The sequence below is a fragment of the Labeo rohita genome, chromosome 7 (genome assembly GCF_022985175.1).
Source record: "Labeo rohita strain BAU-BD-2019 chromosome 7, IGBB_LRoh.1.0, whole genome shotgun sequence".
Lineage (NCBI taxonomy): Eukaryota > Metazoa > Chordata > Actinopteri > Cypriniformes > Cyprinidae > Labeo > Labeo rohita.
The window spans coordinates 37,861,207-37,877,667 of NC_066875.1; the positions used below are offsets into that span (position 1 = coordinate 37,861,207).

Genomic DNA, 16,461 nt, shown 5'->3' on the forward strand with positions numbered 1-16,461 from the left:
TCTTTATTTCTTCCTTGCTTTGTCTTTTTATTTTCTTTTATTCACTTTCTTGCTTACGTGCTTTCTGTCTTTCCTTTCTTTCTCTTTCTTTCTTTGCTTGCTTGCTTTGTTTTCTTTTCTTTCTTTTTTCTTTCATTCTTTCTTTCTTTGCTTGCTTGCTGTTTTCTTTTCTTTTTTCTTTCTTTCCTTCTTTGTTTCTTTCTTTCTTTTTTTCTTTCTAGCTTGCTTGCTTTCTTTCTTTGCTTGCTTGCTTAGTTTTCTTTTCTTTTTTCTTTCATTCTTTCTTTCTTCTTTTCTTTGCTTGCTTGCTTTTTCTTTTCTTTCTTTCTTTCTTTCTTTCTGTTTAAATAACTAAATTACAACTTTAAATATTAAAAATTAATTCTAAAAATGTATTATTCCTGACATTAAAATTCGGTCTGGATGATATGGCAAAATATATTAACATATTTTCTCCATATCATTCAATATCGATATATATCATAATATTCATTTCATACAATTAATGGGGAAGAAAATTCCACATGTTTGTTAGACCTCAAATAAATATTAAAAATTAATTCTAAAAATGTATTATTCCTGACATTAAAATTCGGTCTGGATGATATGGCAAAATATATTAACATATTTTCTCCATATCATTCAATATCGATATATATCATAATATTCATTTCATACAATTAATGGGGAAGAAAATTCCACATGTTTGTTAGACCTCAAGATTAAATGCAAACAAATACGTTATTACAATTTTATTTAGTTTTTTTCTGGATTCAGTTTTTTATATATATAAATTAATAGAACATTTTAATTAAAAGTGGTCTCTAATAAAACATTAGCAATTCAATCAATTTTTTAAAAATGTTATCAAGTGGAAATATAACAAGTAATTTACAACAAAATGTTGCATTTTTATTTTTGGTAAAATAAGGTGCTGCACAACAGAATTTGTATGCTGTATAAATTAAAACATGGTTAAAATTATATCTTGGTTTTATGATATTTATTAAAATCATAATAATTTTCCTTATAGAGGTACATTTTACTATGCAGTAGTAATATATTTCTGTCAAAAAAATTAGGGTAAACAAAGCCTTTATTTTGGTGGCTTGCCAAAAAGACCATGAGTTTCAATGTTCAAGATTATCTAGATGTTGGCTAAATATTGAAAATTCCTAAAAAGTTTATTATCAATATTGTGATTTTTCTTTTTTTTTTTAGCAATAAATGTCAATATCAATTTATCACCTGACCCAAATTCATATTGCAATTCTGTATCCTGTTTTAAATTCCAATTTCCTGTTCTGAGAATTTAAAAAGTTCTGAGTGGCTCCCAACATTAGTGTCTAATTCATTAAAACACCCTTTTGACACAAGATATCTGTTTTCTCTAGAGATCCCAACCTACCTGTTCCTCAAGACACCAAGTTCATCCACACCAAGCCCAACCGCTTTGAGGAAGTGATCTGGACCAAGTTCAACTCCAAAGACAAGCAGTATCTCCACATCGGTCTGAAACCTCGCATCCGGGACAACTACCGAGCAAATAAGGTTGCCTTCTGGCTAGAACTGGTTCCTCACCTCCACAACCTTCACGAGGAGGTCTTCAGCACCGCCGCAACCAGGCTGCCACCAGGGACCGCCCGTACTCCACACTGGAAGGGTCAGGGACCCCGTACGACACGCCATCCCATCCCAACCTTCCCTACAGAACAGGACCCAGATGGCTCAGAGCCCCCTCGATTCCCTCCCTTCCCAAGCGACACCCGGGACTACTCGACGGAGCTGAGCGTGACGGTAGCTGTTGGCGCATCGCTCCTCTTCCTTAACATCCTTGCCTTCGCCGCACTGTACTACAAACGCGACAAACGGCACGAGGTGCGACGGCACCGGTTATCGCCACAACGAGGCGTACCTGCTAATGACTTAGCACACAGCCAAGAAGAAGAGATCATGTCCCTGCAAATGAAGCACTCGGAGCACGACGCCCACCACGATATGGAGCCGTTGCGACCGCATGATATTTTACGCCCCGCATGCCCACCCGACTACACCTTGGCATTGAGGCGAGCGCCCGACGATGTTCCGCTCATGACCCCTAACACTATCACCATGATTCCTAGCACCATCACTGGCATGCAACCCCTCCATGCCTTCAACACCTTTCCTACAACCACCGGCCACAACAACACCTTACCCCACCCTCATTCCACCACCCGTGTATAGTAGCGCCCACCGAACGAGAGGACTAGCTCTCATACATATCCAGTTTTCTCTCTCTGTCCACCTTTTCAAGCTCCTAAACTTAAGATGCTCTCAGCTCTGCTGCCTAGAACAGCGACGGCGCATCCCGTTGGCGTTCTCATAGACACAATCAGAGGTTTCATAGAAGTTGTACACACTAGAGGAGCTCTGTTTATAGACTCTACGTGAGCAACAGATTCGGTCGGCAGTGACAAGTCATCAGCCTCGTTCTGGATTTAACTTGCTGTTTGTTTTTTTCACATTGTTCTTGGGGCGTCAATGATTGACTAAGCTGATTTGATGTCATCCGGAGAGGAAATGATGACATTTTCCCACTTTTCCTCTCTCACTAAATTGGCAGAGTGCAGATTTCATCCGTCCTTTTTATCATCCTTCTTTGTTACTCCATTTCCAGCCCATCGCTCTCTGTCCGAATGTGATCTGTGTCCTTGGATTATGTTTTACATGAATCATAGGGGCATTCGATAAAAGGCGGAAGCTGGATATATTGTGTTTACCTGCAGTCTTGTGTCAAGTATTAAATCATACCTTGTAACAAGAGACGCAGAGAATGAGAGAAAACGACAGCGTCTGACATAAGACAAAAACAAAAGTGCCAACCTCCTCTCTTTTTCTCTCGCTCTCGCTCTGCTCTGTGCGTGTCATTTCATCACACATATTTGACTTGGCTACGTGTTGTTTCTTAGGAAGATTTTTGTATGTATAAATATAAAGACAAATATATAAAAGAATGATATAAATATATATTTACATGGATTGCTCGGTGGGATCTATGCATGAAATATTTTAAAGCACCAAGAAGGACACTGAGCTGTAAACTCCCACAGCTTATTTGCATTTTTTTTTTTTGTTAAGTTTGCTTGCTTAAAAAGCCTACAAAAACTTCTCCACAGCGTTGTTTTCATCAGCATTAGTCCAAATGTAACATCCTTCTCAGTCTGACCACTCTATCTAGAAAGAGCTATTGGCAATATTCTTTTAAATGCTTTTTAACATTCATATGCAGTTGTTGGTGCTATTATTTGACCGTCAACCATGTAGTGCTCTACCAGAGCCATCTGTGATGGTCCGGACAGTTGCATAAATACAGCAAATAGCAATGCACATGTAGCTTTGCATATCTTTCATCGGCCTCTGACGGATATTCAGCTTTTATTTTTCAAATGCTCTTACACCTCAGCCCAGCTTTCTCTCTCTGTGGCCTCTCTCGTTCTATCTCTGTCCTTGCTCTTTCAGTTAAACATCATTTGGTTTTGACAACCAATTTTAATAAGCATCTTTTTGTGTATTTGTGTGTGCACACATAAAGAGTGTGTTTTCTAGGCAATAGCTAGGTGCCCTGTACATTTGTGTTAACGTGAATGTGTAAGGTAACAGAATATGTGACAGAGAGGCATAACGAGAGAGAGAAACGTACAGTAGACATTCTTATGACACAAAAATAATCTGTGGCGCTCTGCCACTCGGGAAGGAAAACCTACATGGCCTAAGGCCATTTTCCATACAAAATAGTTAGGAAGAGGCTGGAAACACTAATATCAGTTTGATGTGTTTACCCACATCTCTACATATCTCACATCTGTCTGCACTGCACACTTGACCTTTTTGGTTATGACAAGCACAGCAACTAGTGGTGGAGGTAAACCAGATCTATATATAGACAAATTTTACAGATTGTTTCATGTTCAGGTTAAAGAACGAATGGCTCAGAATCACTGGACAGTAACTGCAGGAATGAAACGATCACTTGTGTTCTGTTCATGCCTTGTTAGTCACATTTTTCTGCCGATGCCGAGTGTCACGGGAGGATGACGGTTTGTGTCCCACTGTTGGTTCAGTTTGCCAGTGTATTGAGTCCGGGATGCCCAGGACCATCACGATGGAGCGAGAACTAACGCCAGTATGCTGCACAATATACTAAAACATGAACAGACTCTAAATGCGTTGCTGAGCAAACATGCTGGAGGTTCAGTACGAACGTTATTCTGCGGTGTGGACTGAAAACAACTGGACAATAAACAAACTTCAGTTGCAGGTACATTCTGGAGATCTGAAAGTGTAGGTTGGACCTGTGGATATGTACCATCTGTGGACTTTTGTGTGGTTGTAGGTATAACTGAACTCCATTTTAAACAAACTATGAGAAGTTGACTAGAGCTGCGTACAAACAACCTCAGTTCTAATATTCAATACTGTTTTAAGGGATGAGTTCAGACTCTTTTGTTATTCTCTCGTTTGTTTTTGTACGCTCAACCACTAGAGTGTGATGTCGTGGTACATACAGAATAAAGACTCTACATCCATTACGAGCCATTCATTGGGTCCTCAGTAGGCGTACGGTGAGAGAAGGATAAATAGAAATTTAACTGTACATTTTTAAGTGTAAGAACAAATCAACTGAAAATATTTGTAAATATTCAGTTACTTGTTTAATGTTTTGTTTGTTTTTCTTTTCTTTGATTTGTTTTGTTTTTTTTTTCTGGTCGAATGAAATTTGAAATACTTTGTGACCAGGACAACAGGTGCAAGTTCTAATTCAGCCACCAGCAAAATTGATGAATCTCATTCGTTCAATTCACTTTCTGCTGCTTCATTTAGTTTTGAGATCTGTGGATGGAGATGATGTTTTGCTCTCATATTTGAGCATAAAGAGACTGTGTATTATGTAGCATAACAATGTCACTTGAATCATTACAGCTAGTCATATTTATACACAAGTATGACTGGCTGTTTCAGATACAAAGACTGCCAGTTTTCAAATATCTTTGATATGGAGTTGGACAGGAACGTCCAGTATATTTAAGCAAAGCAAGCACTGGAAACCATGGTGGTTATGAGACGTTTTTCATCTGCCATGAACTTGTTGTAGCATTGAATTCTTACCAAACGGAGGTAGAGATTTTATGAAATATCTAAAATAGAGAAAAGTGTCGTTTTATGGTCACATTTGTACACTTAAGTATACATCTGATTATTTTTGAATGAATTAAGCATCTAGCGGAATAATGCCAAATTATAGATGGCATAAAGAGCGCACGAGGATCTTGATATGTCAAGTCGGATGATTTAAAGATTACAGAATAAATGAAGCACATGTTATTCCTCTAATAAAATAAACACATTTTACTGGGTCCTAAAGCAAATTTACACCTGTTGCCCTGTATTACTATATATGTTCAGAATTGGAACGCCACACCTGATGAAGAATAAACATGTTAATAATGGATTTTAAAAAAAAGAATAGGTAAAAATATATAAATAAGATGATGATATTTCTCTTTATTTAGAAGTTATTACACACTGTATGCTGTGACTCTGATCTGGGGAACATTAAAGAAATTCATAGCCAGACTGCAGACTCTTGTTTCCTTTTAATAAAACTACTAATCATGTAAATGACCCATGTAACTGGAAGTAATACCTGTATTAACTGCAATAACAGTAACTTTGTTGGAAATGTCCTCTGACCAGTGAACATTACTGTAAACATTAATCTTACTATTACTAACGTCTCGGTTACGTATGTAACCCTCGTTCCCTGAAGGAGGGAACGGAGACGTCACGTCGGTGACCGACGAATTGGGATCTCGCTTAGAGAGACCAATCTGCTTCAAGTGTAAACTAAACGAGCCAATGTACATTGGCATGCGATGATTGCATCCAGCTGCCACTGATAGCAGCAAGAGTATAAATATGCAGCAGGTGCAGCGCATTGTCAGGTTTTCGCTGAGGAGCCGAGCCGGTGACCCGGCGGTTCAGCGGTGGTACAGCAGCCATGGCGACAGGACGTGACGTCTCCGTTCCCTCCTTCAGGGAACAAGGGTTACATACGTAACCGAGACGTTCCCCATTCAGTCAGTCACTTCAAGTCACGTCGGTGACCGACGAACTGGGATCCCTACCAAAGCGCCACAGCTGCTGTCCCCCTCCAGTGTCCTGAGCGAGCTCCTTGTGCCCGCTTCCTGGCCTAGGCCGGGCTCGCAACAAGAATACCAGTCACTGTATAACATAGCACTACCCACTTCCGTGAAGCTGGAGCACTGGGAGTGTGCGGAAGCCCCACCTTTCCTGTAGGAGGTTCGAAGCATTTACACACGACTCATTTTTCAGGAGCATATGGAAGATTGGAGGTGATTGTAACCTTCTTAGAGTAGCAGACATCCTGCTGGGAAACACAGGCTCTGAGGCTATACCATGGACTTTTACACATATGGGATCCACTTAGGTCTCTCATATGGACCCCAGCCCTCTATCGGTTCTCATGGATTCGTCGAGTGAGGGCCTGACGCCTAACGCTCCGCTACGTCTGGCTGCCGAAGGGATGGAGGAGCTCGACAGGGTCTACTGTATGGACACTCTGGAGCACTTTTTGAGGTCCTGAAGCTTTGTGTCCGGTCTACGTACCATCTTAGGGCTCGGACGGGACAAAGCAAAGCTAGGGCTGGGTCTGCCTCCTCCGGGGGCAGCGCCTGCAGGCTCACCACCTGGTCCCTGAAGGGAGTCATGGGAACCTTGGGCACATAGCCGGGCCGGGGCCTCAGAGTTACCTGGGAATCCGCCGGCCCGAACTCTAGGCACGATTCGTCGACTGAAAATGCGTGCAGGTCCCCTACCCTCTTGATGGAGGCCAATGCATGCAGGAGCAGAATCTTCATTGAAAGGAACTTCAGCTCAACTGAATGCAAAGGCTCAAACGGGGCCTGCCGTAGTGCTGTCAGAACTAGGGACAGATCCCAAGAGGGTACAGAGGGGGGCCGGGGCGGATTTAGCCTTCTTGCCCCCCTGAGGAACCTGATGACCAGGTCATGCTTCCCCACCGACTTCCCTTCTATGGGGTCGTGGTGTGCAGAAATAGCAGCCACGTAGACTTTAAGGGTGGAGGGAGACAGCCTTCGCTCCAACCCGTGCTGCAAAAAGGAGAGCACGACTCTGATCGGGCATCTTCGGGGGGCCCTCTTGGTGGGAAGAACACCACTCGACGAACAGGTTCCATTTCCAGGCGTAAGCATGTCTCGTGGACTGGGCTCTCGCCAAAGTGATGGCGTCTACCTAGAACCTCCGCATCCCACCCAGGGACCAGACATGAAGAGGTCTGGACGCGGGTGCCATAGGGTGCCCCCTCTCTGAGTCAGTAGATCCTTCCTCAGAGGAATCCGCCAGGGAGGGGCTGTCACGAGGAGCATTAGTTCTGGGAACCAAGTCCGGGTGGGCCAGTAGGGTGCCACCAAAAGGACCTGCTCCTCGTCCTCCCTGATCTTGCACAATGTCTGTGCGAGAAGGCTCACTTGGGGAAATGCATACTTGCACAGGCCCCGTGGGCCAGGTGTGTGCCAGTGCGTCCGTGCCGAGTGTTCCCTCTGTCAGGGAATAGAACAACTGGCAGTGGGACGTTTCTGGAGAGGCAAACAGGTCTACCTGAGCCTCCCCGAAACGTCTCCAAATCAGCTGGACCGACTGGGGATGGAGTCTCCATTCTCCGGGGAGCACAGCTCGCGACAGCTCGTCGGCTGCACAGTTGTGCAAGCCCGGAATGTGAACGGCACGAAGCGACCTCAGATGCTTCTGACTCCAAAGGAGGAGGAGGCGGCGAGTTGCGACATGCGACGGGAGCGTAGACCACCTTGTCGGTTGATGTACGCAACGGTCGCAGTATTGTCAATACCAGCACGTGCTTGCCTCGTAAGCGCCCTTTGAGACGGATCAAAGCAAGGCGTACTGCTAGCAACTCTAGGCAGTTGATGTGCCAGTGTAGTTGAGGGCCCGTCCAAACCCCCGACACTGCCTGCCCATCGTACGTGGCCACCCAGCCGGTGGTGGAGGCATCTGTATGTACCATAGCATGCCTTGAGACCTGTTCCAGGGGGACTCCTGCCCGGAGGAACATAGGGTCTGACCACGGGGTGAAGGTTTGGCGGCAGGCCGGTGTCACTTTGACCCGGTGAGTGCCACGTTGCCACACCCTCCTTGGGACTCGGCCATGGAGCCAGTGTTGAAGCGGTCTCATATGGAGCAGCCCCAGCGGTGTAACTGCCGCTGCAGCTGCCATATGCCCCAGGAGCCTCTGAAATAGTTTCAGTGGGACCGCTGTCCTGCACTTGAATGTATTCAAGCAGTTCAACACCGACTGGGCACGTTCCTGCGTGAGGCGTGCCGTCTGTTCGACCGAGTCCAACTCCATACCGAGAAAAGAGATCCTTTGCGTCGGGGAGAGTTTGCTCTTTTCCCAGTTGACCCGAAGGCCCAACCGGCTGAGGTGCGCGAGCACCAGGTCCCTGTGTTCGCACAACTGATCCCGAGACTGAGCCAGAATCAGCCAGTCGTCGAGGTAGTTGAGAATGCGAGTACCCTGCTCTTTGAGGGGAACAAGGGCCGCCTCCGCGACCTTCGTAAAGACACGGGGCGACAGGGACAGCCCGAAGGGCAGGACCTTGTACTGATATGCTCACCCTTCGAACGCGAACCGCAGAAATGGTCTGTGGAAGGATCGAAACCTGAAAGTACGCGTCCTTCAGGTCGATCGCTGCAAACCAATCTTGAGGATGGACACATCTGAAGATGTGTTTCTGCGTGAGCATCTTGAACGGTAGCCTGTGAAGTGCTCGGTTCAGAAAACGAAGATCCAAGATCGGTCGTAACCCACCGCCTCTCTTGGGCACTATGAAGTAAGGGCTGTAAAACCCCGTCCTCATGTCGGCTGGAGGGACCGGCTCTATCGCATCCTTCACCAGTAAAGTAGCGATTTCTGCACGCAAGACAGGGGCATCTGCAGCCTTCACAGAAGTGAAGTGGATGCCCCTGAACTTGGGGGGGCGCCGGGCGAACTGAATCGCATAGCTGAGTCTGATGGTCCGGAGGAGCCAACAAGACGGACTGGGAAGCTCTATCCAGGCCCCCAGCGATGGGGAACGCAGGGACCCCGCTCGGGCGTCTCGTTGCTGGTCCAAAGCGGGGTCAGAGTGTCTGTGTCTGGAGTGTGTGAGACACTTACCTGCGTTCGGGCAGTAGTAAGTCTGATAGCACTCTCCAAACACCCCCTGCCGCTCACTGGCGAGAGGGGAGGGTGAGCGAGGTCTGAGGTTGGCCCGTACCACGCCCCCCGCCCTCTCTGGGGACCCAGAGATAGAAGAAACTGCTTTTTTGTCGAGTAATTGGGTACCACGGCCAGTGGCGGAAAAAAAGGAAACAAAAGATTCTCCACCTGGCCTTCCTCCGGGGGAGGGAGTGGTGCGTTCACCATCTCCCGAAGAGCAGCTCCATCCATTTCTGGGTCGCCCGTCTCAGGGCCTCTTGCTCTTCCGCTTACCACCAGTCTTAGTGGGGGCCTGGACGGGCGGGGCAGCTGCCCTGCGACCGGCTCCACGGCGCTGCCTCTGAGAAGGCTGCTGCGATGGCTGCGCGGGAGCGAGGGCAGAGGCAGGGGGCCGCCCTCGGCGACGAGCAGGCTGAGGTGCTGCCGCCGGCGGCCGGGTGGAGGCAGCAGCTGGACGCCAGGGCAGGATGTGTCTGATGGCCTCAGTCTGCTTCTGTGCGGCGGAAAACTGCTGGGTAGCAGCTGGACGCCGGGGCAGGATGTGTCTGATGGCCTCAGTCTGCTTCTGTGCGGCGGAAAACTGCTGGGCAGCAGCTGGACGCCGGGGCAGGATGTGTCTGATGGCCTCAGTCTGCTTCTGTGCGGCGGAAAACTGCTGGGCAAAGTTCTCCACCGCGTCGCCGAAAAGGCCGGTCTGGGACACGGGGGCATTGAGGAACCTGATCTTATCGGTTTCCCTCATGTCGGCCAGACACAGCCAGAGATGGCGCTGAGAACCAGCGCGAGCCACCCCGAGATACCAGTCATCCAGCAGAGAGGGTTCGGGACGTGATGGAGGCTTCCATTCAAGCCCTACACTCTCAGCCGCCCGGGCAAGCATAGCCATCATCTCAGGGTCCGTATCCGGCACCGCTGACCGCCTGGTAGGCACCAGTGTGCTCAGATCATCCTACCCTGAGAGGTCTGGCTCACCCTCCGATGCCGCAATCGACATCCGATTGTCGGGGGGAGCCCCAAAAGATACAAGAGGTACCTCACGGGAAGGTCCAGCCTGTTCTTTTGGCCGCTCCACTGGCTGCGAGGTGCTGGTGGAAGGAGGAAGTTTCCTTGTTGGGGAGTTCCTCACAGTCACCGTTAAACCAGCCAGCTCCCTGCCAGAGGTGGCGCCCTCCCGGCGTTTGCCAGGAGGAACGCTAGATCTGGGCAGAGGAACCGGCACCCCGCCCCTTTGCAGGAAACGGAGTCTGGTCCGCAACTCGCCGATGGTCATCCTCCCGCAATGAGAGCATGACTCATCCACAAAAGCTTAATGCCCAGCTTAGTGCTTAATGCCCAGACACGTGAGGCAACGATCGTGACCATCACCCGGCGCCAGGTAACAACGGCATCCAGAAGCGCACGGGTGGAAGGGCATGTTTAAACGCCGTCTTTATAAAGACGTCCACCCGTGAAAGCTCTTTTAGAAAACTGCTCTGAGTGCTGAGGCACACAGGGGAGATGGCCGCAGCAATACAGAAGGGGGTAGTGCAGCCTAATGTGTGCTTTTTTCCCACTCGACAAAGGAGACCACCGCCGCTGAAGCGCCGTGCCGCCAACACACAAGCAGGTGCCGTTTGACTCGTTTCTTTTCTCTGTGTATCTTGCTTGCAGACCTGATCATCTCCGAAGCGAAAAGCTGACACTGCGCTGCACCTGCTGCATATTTATACTCGCGCTGCAATCAGCGGCAGCTGGATGCAATCATCGCATACCAATGTACATTGGCTCGTTTAGTTTACACTCAAAGCAGATTGGTCTCTCTAAGCGAGATCCCAATTCGTCGGTCACCGACGTGACTCGAAGTGACCGACTGAATGGGGAACTGAACTGTCAACACCATAAATGTTTCTGGGTTCCTATGGTTATCAGGAAAGAAATTCAAAGCTGAACATCAAACTCCATTGTTTAATAAAACTACTGTGTACACTGTTAATTGAGAGATATGCAATACATGATTCTTAATAATTTCTGGCTTAGAAAAGAGATTTTGAATCTACATGTTTAAGTGATTTACAGAACCTAAACATTGAGGCACTAAAAATAATAATAGTAATAATAATAATAATAATAATAATAAAATTATTATAAATAATTTATTTTTGAAAATCAGAAAGTTTTAATTGTTCAAATGTTCAGAAAGTGAACATTTAAGCTCTTCTGTGTCCATTTTTTCAAAGCCCATGTTATTTTTGGAATGGGTTTTTGATTAAATGCCCAAGATAAGGTCTCTAGTTAACACAATCTCAAAATAAATTTTATTCTACAACATAAAATACATTAGTAATACCACCTTGTGATTTATTAAAAAGCTTTTACTTGTAAATGTAAACTGGACAAAGTTACACTCTTAAAAATAAAGGTGCTTCAAAAGGTTCTTCAAGTGATGCCATAGAGGAACCATTTTTGGTTCCACAAAGAACCATTTCCTTCTTACCTTTTTATAATCTGAAGAACCTTCTTTTGCCACAAAGAACCTTTTGTGAAACAGAAAGGTTCTTCACAAGTTAAAGGTTCTTTATGGAACTATTTAAACAAAAAAAGGTTCTTCTATGGCATTGTGAAGCACATTTATTTTTAAGAGTGTATAATGTATAGACGTTTGATATACATTTTAAATTTTGCTTAACAGTTTATTACCCATTTCACGATTAGTTATTCAACATGATCTCATGAGTATTCATATACATTTTTAAAGTGTGGTTCTACCCTCACATACATTTGCATATGTTTGCATGCAATAAAATTCAAAATACTGATGTAATGCAGCATGTAAAATGTAATTTATTTAGGTATGAGCAGCTTTAAAAATGTACAAATGTGTATGAATCCATATTTATGAATATTTAATTAATATTAATATAAATGGCATTAATATTTAGATTCTGTCATATTTAATTGTCATATTAATGACATTACAGTATGTATTCAATTGCATTTATTAAATGCAGCTTACACATTTACCTAATATGAAATCATAACATTCTGTTTTGTCCGACTTCGATCATCTTACTTTAGACCCACCCTGAGTGAGGTGTGAACTGTCCACCAACTTGTTTTGATGCCGGAGCAGGGGAAGACAAGACTGTCTCCTAAGCAATTGAGGTGTTGGATGTAATAATGAACATAGCAGTCGTCATTTACTCCATCTGAGCCACTGAAGACGCAGAGGATTACTTTTGTTTTTGAAGGGAATGCGCCGATCCCTGATCTGCCTAAATGTGTCCATGTTCACACAAATCGTTCGTGATCCAGCTTTGCCTACAGAAGAAGCGGGTATAAGCGTTAGTTTTTTTTTTTATATAAATCTTTGCAAATTGCAAATTTAACCATTATTTAATATTTAGTTTGCTGTGGTGCAGAGTGGGTGCAATCCTACTGAAATGCTACAGTCAACTCAATATACTCTGCTCCATATACCACAGTGCTACACAATTGTGAGGTCACAGTACATCACGCTACCCTACCCCAGTGATGGTATGTGTCAAATTGTTGTGACATAGCTAGATGTTTGATGTTTGGATCGAGATTGCGTTCTTTAATCAATCTTTCTTTAAATGTGCAGCTCTACTTGTGATACAACATAAGATTTGCATGTATTTATTTAGCACTTTATTCCACACTAGCACAGATTTGTTACATTAAGTAATCATAAATGACAATACATCAGCATCAATACTTAGAACAATCATTTTATAATTGTGATTCAGAATTTTGCCTCCAATAAACACAAAATATTTAATGCAGTATATATTTTCCACAGTATATCTGTATATCATTATAAACAAATAAATGATTAGAAGTTAATTATATTGTCCACAAACCAGAAAATATACATTTTAAAGAGGTTTTCATCAAATAACAATATGTAAAACATGTAAGATGTAAGTAATAGGAATTAACAGTTAAAATACCACTAACATATTTCACCACTCTATGTTGATTTATTTCAAACCTTTGATTTGCATTTTTATATTCGATATGTATTTTTCTTTCACCTATTTTTTTCTTTTTTTCTTTTTCTTCTTTCACCTTTTCTTTCAAACTGTCTTTTAAATATCTAACCCTAATATTTATTCCTCAAGCAGTTGGTTACTGGAAGTCAGTTAAAATCATATGCAAGCAATAGAGTTTTCTGACCACTAAGATAAGCAGGCATTGGTAATATGTGTTTAATGGTCATGTTACCAATGTATATTTTGTTTATTTTGCCAAATCACTGTTGTGAAAGTATTTATATTTTGATGCTGAAAGACTCGTTTAGGCTGTTCTCTGCTTGCTGCTTTGTGATGGATCTCCAGGTTGAGGGTATATCAGCAGGGACTGCATTATATTTTTCAGCAAACTGATTGTTGAACTTTACCATCACATATTTCCAGTAATCTGAAGCCTGTATGCTAACATCAGCAGGGATGTGCCAGTCTGGAAAGATTTCCCTGTATCTTTTGTAAGGATGAAACTCACTGTTAGTCTCATAACACCTGAAATGTACTTCACTGTGGACATCTGTTGAGCAGATATTAGTCACTAATTTTTTTGAGTATTCATCACTATATCGACCCAGTCCCTGAGGTCTGTGAACTGAAGCACAGTGTTCAGTGTGGGCTTCTCCACCAGCCTCACATGGAGTTTTGCAGAATGGACACTGTTTGCCACATCCAAACACACGCTTGAAGAGCTCATCCTGGGGTTTCATTTTGAGCTTTCTGAGTTTGCACTGTATGTTGACTTGCTTAAATTGTTGCTTCAGTGTCTGTTCCATCTCCTCTACAGATTTGGTTAGCCAGCATGCAAATGGCTCTTCAGAAGCATTGTTTAAAACCATCACTGTTTCTAGAGCATCTTTGGGAATTATAAGCTTTTGTCCAAGCTTCCTGCATATGCACTGTATGAATCCTTTGATGCCATCTTTGTTTGTTTCATTCTGTGCCATTTTGACAGCTTCTACTATCTGCTTGGTAATTCCTCGAAGGTGACGTTCCTCCAACTCAGACACTTCATGGTTATTTGAAAACTGTTTATATATTTGATCTAATATCCAGCCCTTAACGAAACCTTCATAGTAGCTAATGTATTTCACATACTGTTCAAAGTTATTTTCATTCACAAGTTGCTTTAAGAGTGAGTACTGGAAAAATGCACGTGTGCTGAATTGAAATGCATTTTTTCCCTGAAGCATTTTGTCAACAATGTCTGGACCCAAGGAGCTGTAGATGAATGTCTCAACCGCAGGCATCAAGCACAGTTTAGTGAATTCTTCAGCCTTTCTTTGACACTGATCGCGATCATGGAACAGGTCCTTGAAATCATTGCGATATTTGTCTTTATACTGGTCAAGGCATCTACGTGGGTCATTGTCCTTAATGAAACGTTCATGCATGTCTTGAAATGCTCTCGCAGAAAACCCACAAATGTGCAGTTTCAGGGACAGTTCAAATTCATCTGAAAACCGGATATTCTTGTTGGACATATATCTGTCATCAATGATGTGTAGGACCTCTTGAATGTAGGTGTCATGATAATCTGAATGCATTGCAGTCTTCTCCAGAACAAACTGAGTGCATGTGTGAATGATATTATCTGCTAAATTTTGTAGCTCCACTGCAGAGTTGTCATTGAACATCTGTTTAATCCACCTTTTGTAAAAGACTTCTTTAGTGATTTTGAACACTCCTGTTCCATGATCTTTCAGTTTCACTGTCATTAATTGCTCTGTAACAGAACCTCCTTTCTGTTTCATGTTTTCTCGAAGTTGCCTGAAAACATAATCGAATACATTTCTTTGCTTCAGTCCAGTAAATGATAGCTCATTTATGGTTTCTTGCCATATTTGTCCAAAACATGTGTCAAGCTGCATGTCAGTCATATGTGCATCATTCTTTGAGCTGTTGTTTTTGCGTAAATCCTCCAGTAGGCCCAGCACTTTTTTCTCCATTGTATCAGTGAAATTTTTCTTGATGTTAACCAGAATTTTCATTCCTCTCCTAATGTCCACTGTTGCCTCAAGCTGTGTCAGCAGTGAGCTCTCAGTTTCCCTCCTGAGACATTTTACACTGCTCACAAAGTCTTCTTTGTATTTTTCCACAAGGTAGACATGACCCTCTGTTTGTTCAAAGTATTTGGAAAGGTTTTCCATTGTGGTCTTTTCCAAGGTGTCAAGCTTTGTGACAGCTTCCTGTTTCAGCTTGCATAAAAGATCTTTTAGATCTGACTTGTCTGTTTTCAGTTTGATTATCTCAAAATTTGACACTCTGGTTTCAGCTACTGTTAACCAAGAATGCATATTCTTCTTGAAAGACCATTCCCATTTATGAAATTCTGTGCACAGTCTCATGTATGCATCAGCCACCAAGCTATTCCTGAAACTAAATATGAAATTTTCATATTTGACTGCATTCCACAAGCTTTTTGTCCACTCCAAAAATTCTGTTATGTTATTTCCAGATGTTCTGAGTTTGCATTTACCAATTACATCAATCATTTTCTTTTTAAGGTCATAGACAGCCTCGGAATAGCCAGCATTCACTGGTGCCATTGGAGGATTTCCATGCCAGAGTCCAGGAATATACCAATTGCAAGTTTCTGGATCATACTCCATCACATCAGTGAACATTTTATACTCTTCCTTGTTCTCCATTTTAGCAGCCGCCTCTGTCATCTCATTCAGCTGCTCGAGCAGAAGCTTTCGGTCTCTCATGTTCTTGTCATGGGCTGACACATCAGCAACATTTTGGTGGACAAATTGACACTTAGGTTTTTTACCTATTTCCTTCATTCTGATGAAAGCATGGACTACAATCTGCAAAACGTCCTTCATCTCTGTGGAATTCTCCATTGCGATGTTGATGATTGTGATGTCACTCAATCCAACAACAAGTGTGGCTAATTCATTGTCATGTTCATAGCTATCATCTAGTTTTGCCAGCTCTGGGGATTTTAGGCCTTCAGTGTCAATTATCACTAAATAGTCACAGCCAAGTTCTTTCTTAATGTCCTCATTGACTTTGATCAGCTGCATAAAAGCTCCTCTGGTGCATCTTCCACTGCTGACTGCAAACTGAACTCCAAACATGGTGTTCAGCAAGGTGGACTTCCCTGTGCTCTGAACTCCTAAAACTGTGACCACCATG

General features: G+C 43.7%; 2 protein-coding genes across 2 annotated transcripts in view; one reads left to right on the forward strand and one right to left on the reverse strand.

Annotated features, from left to right (window-relative positions):
- Nucleotides 1-5,617, forward strand: part of nlgn2a (neuroligin 2a) — a 188,325-nt gene extending 182,708 nt beyond the window's left edge. Inside the window, 1 exon segment of the mRNA XM_051115785.1 lies at nucleotides 1,395-5,617. Within this exon segment, the coding sequence (XP_050971742.1) occupies nucleotides 1,395-2,226 (832 nt within the window). The 3' untranslated portion in view covers nucleotides 2,227-5,617.
- Nucleotides 5,618-12,944: 7,327 nt separating this feature from the next.
- LOC127167557 (interferon-induced very large GTPase 1-like) lies at nucleotides 12,945-16,460 on the reverse strand. Its single transcript, XM_051113686.1, has one exon. The coding sequence runs from the start codon at nucleotides 16,458-16,460 to the stop codon at nucleotides 13,566-13,568; it is 2,895 nt and encodes a 964-aa protein (XP_050969643.1). The 3' UTR covers nucleotides 12,945-13,565.
- Between the last annotated feature and the right edge of the window lies 1 nt (nucleotide 16,461).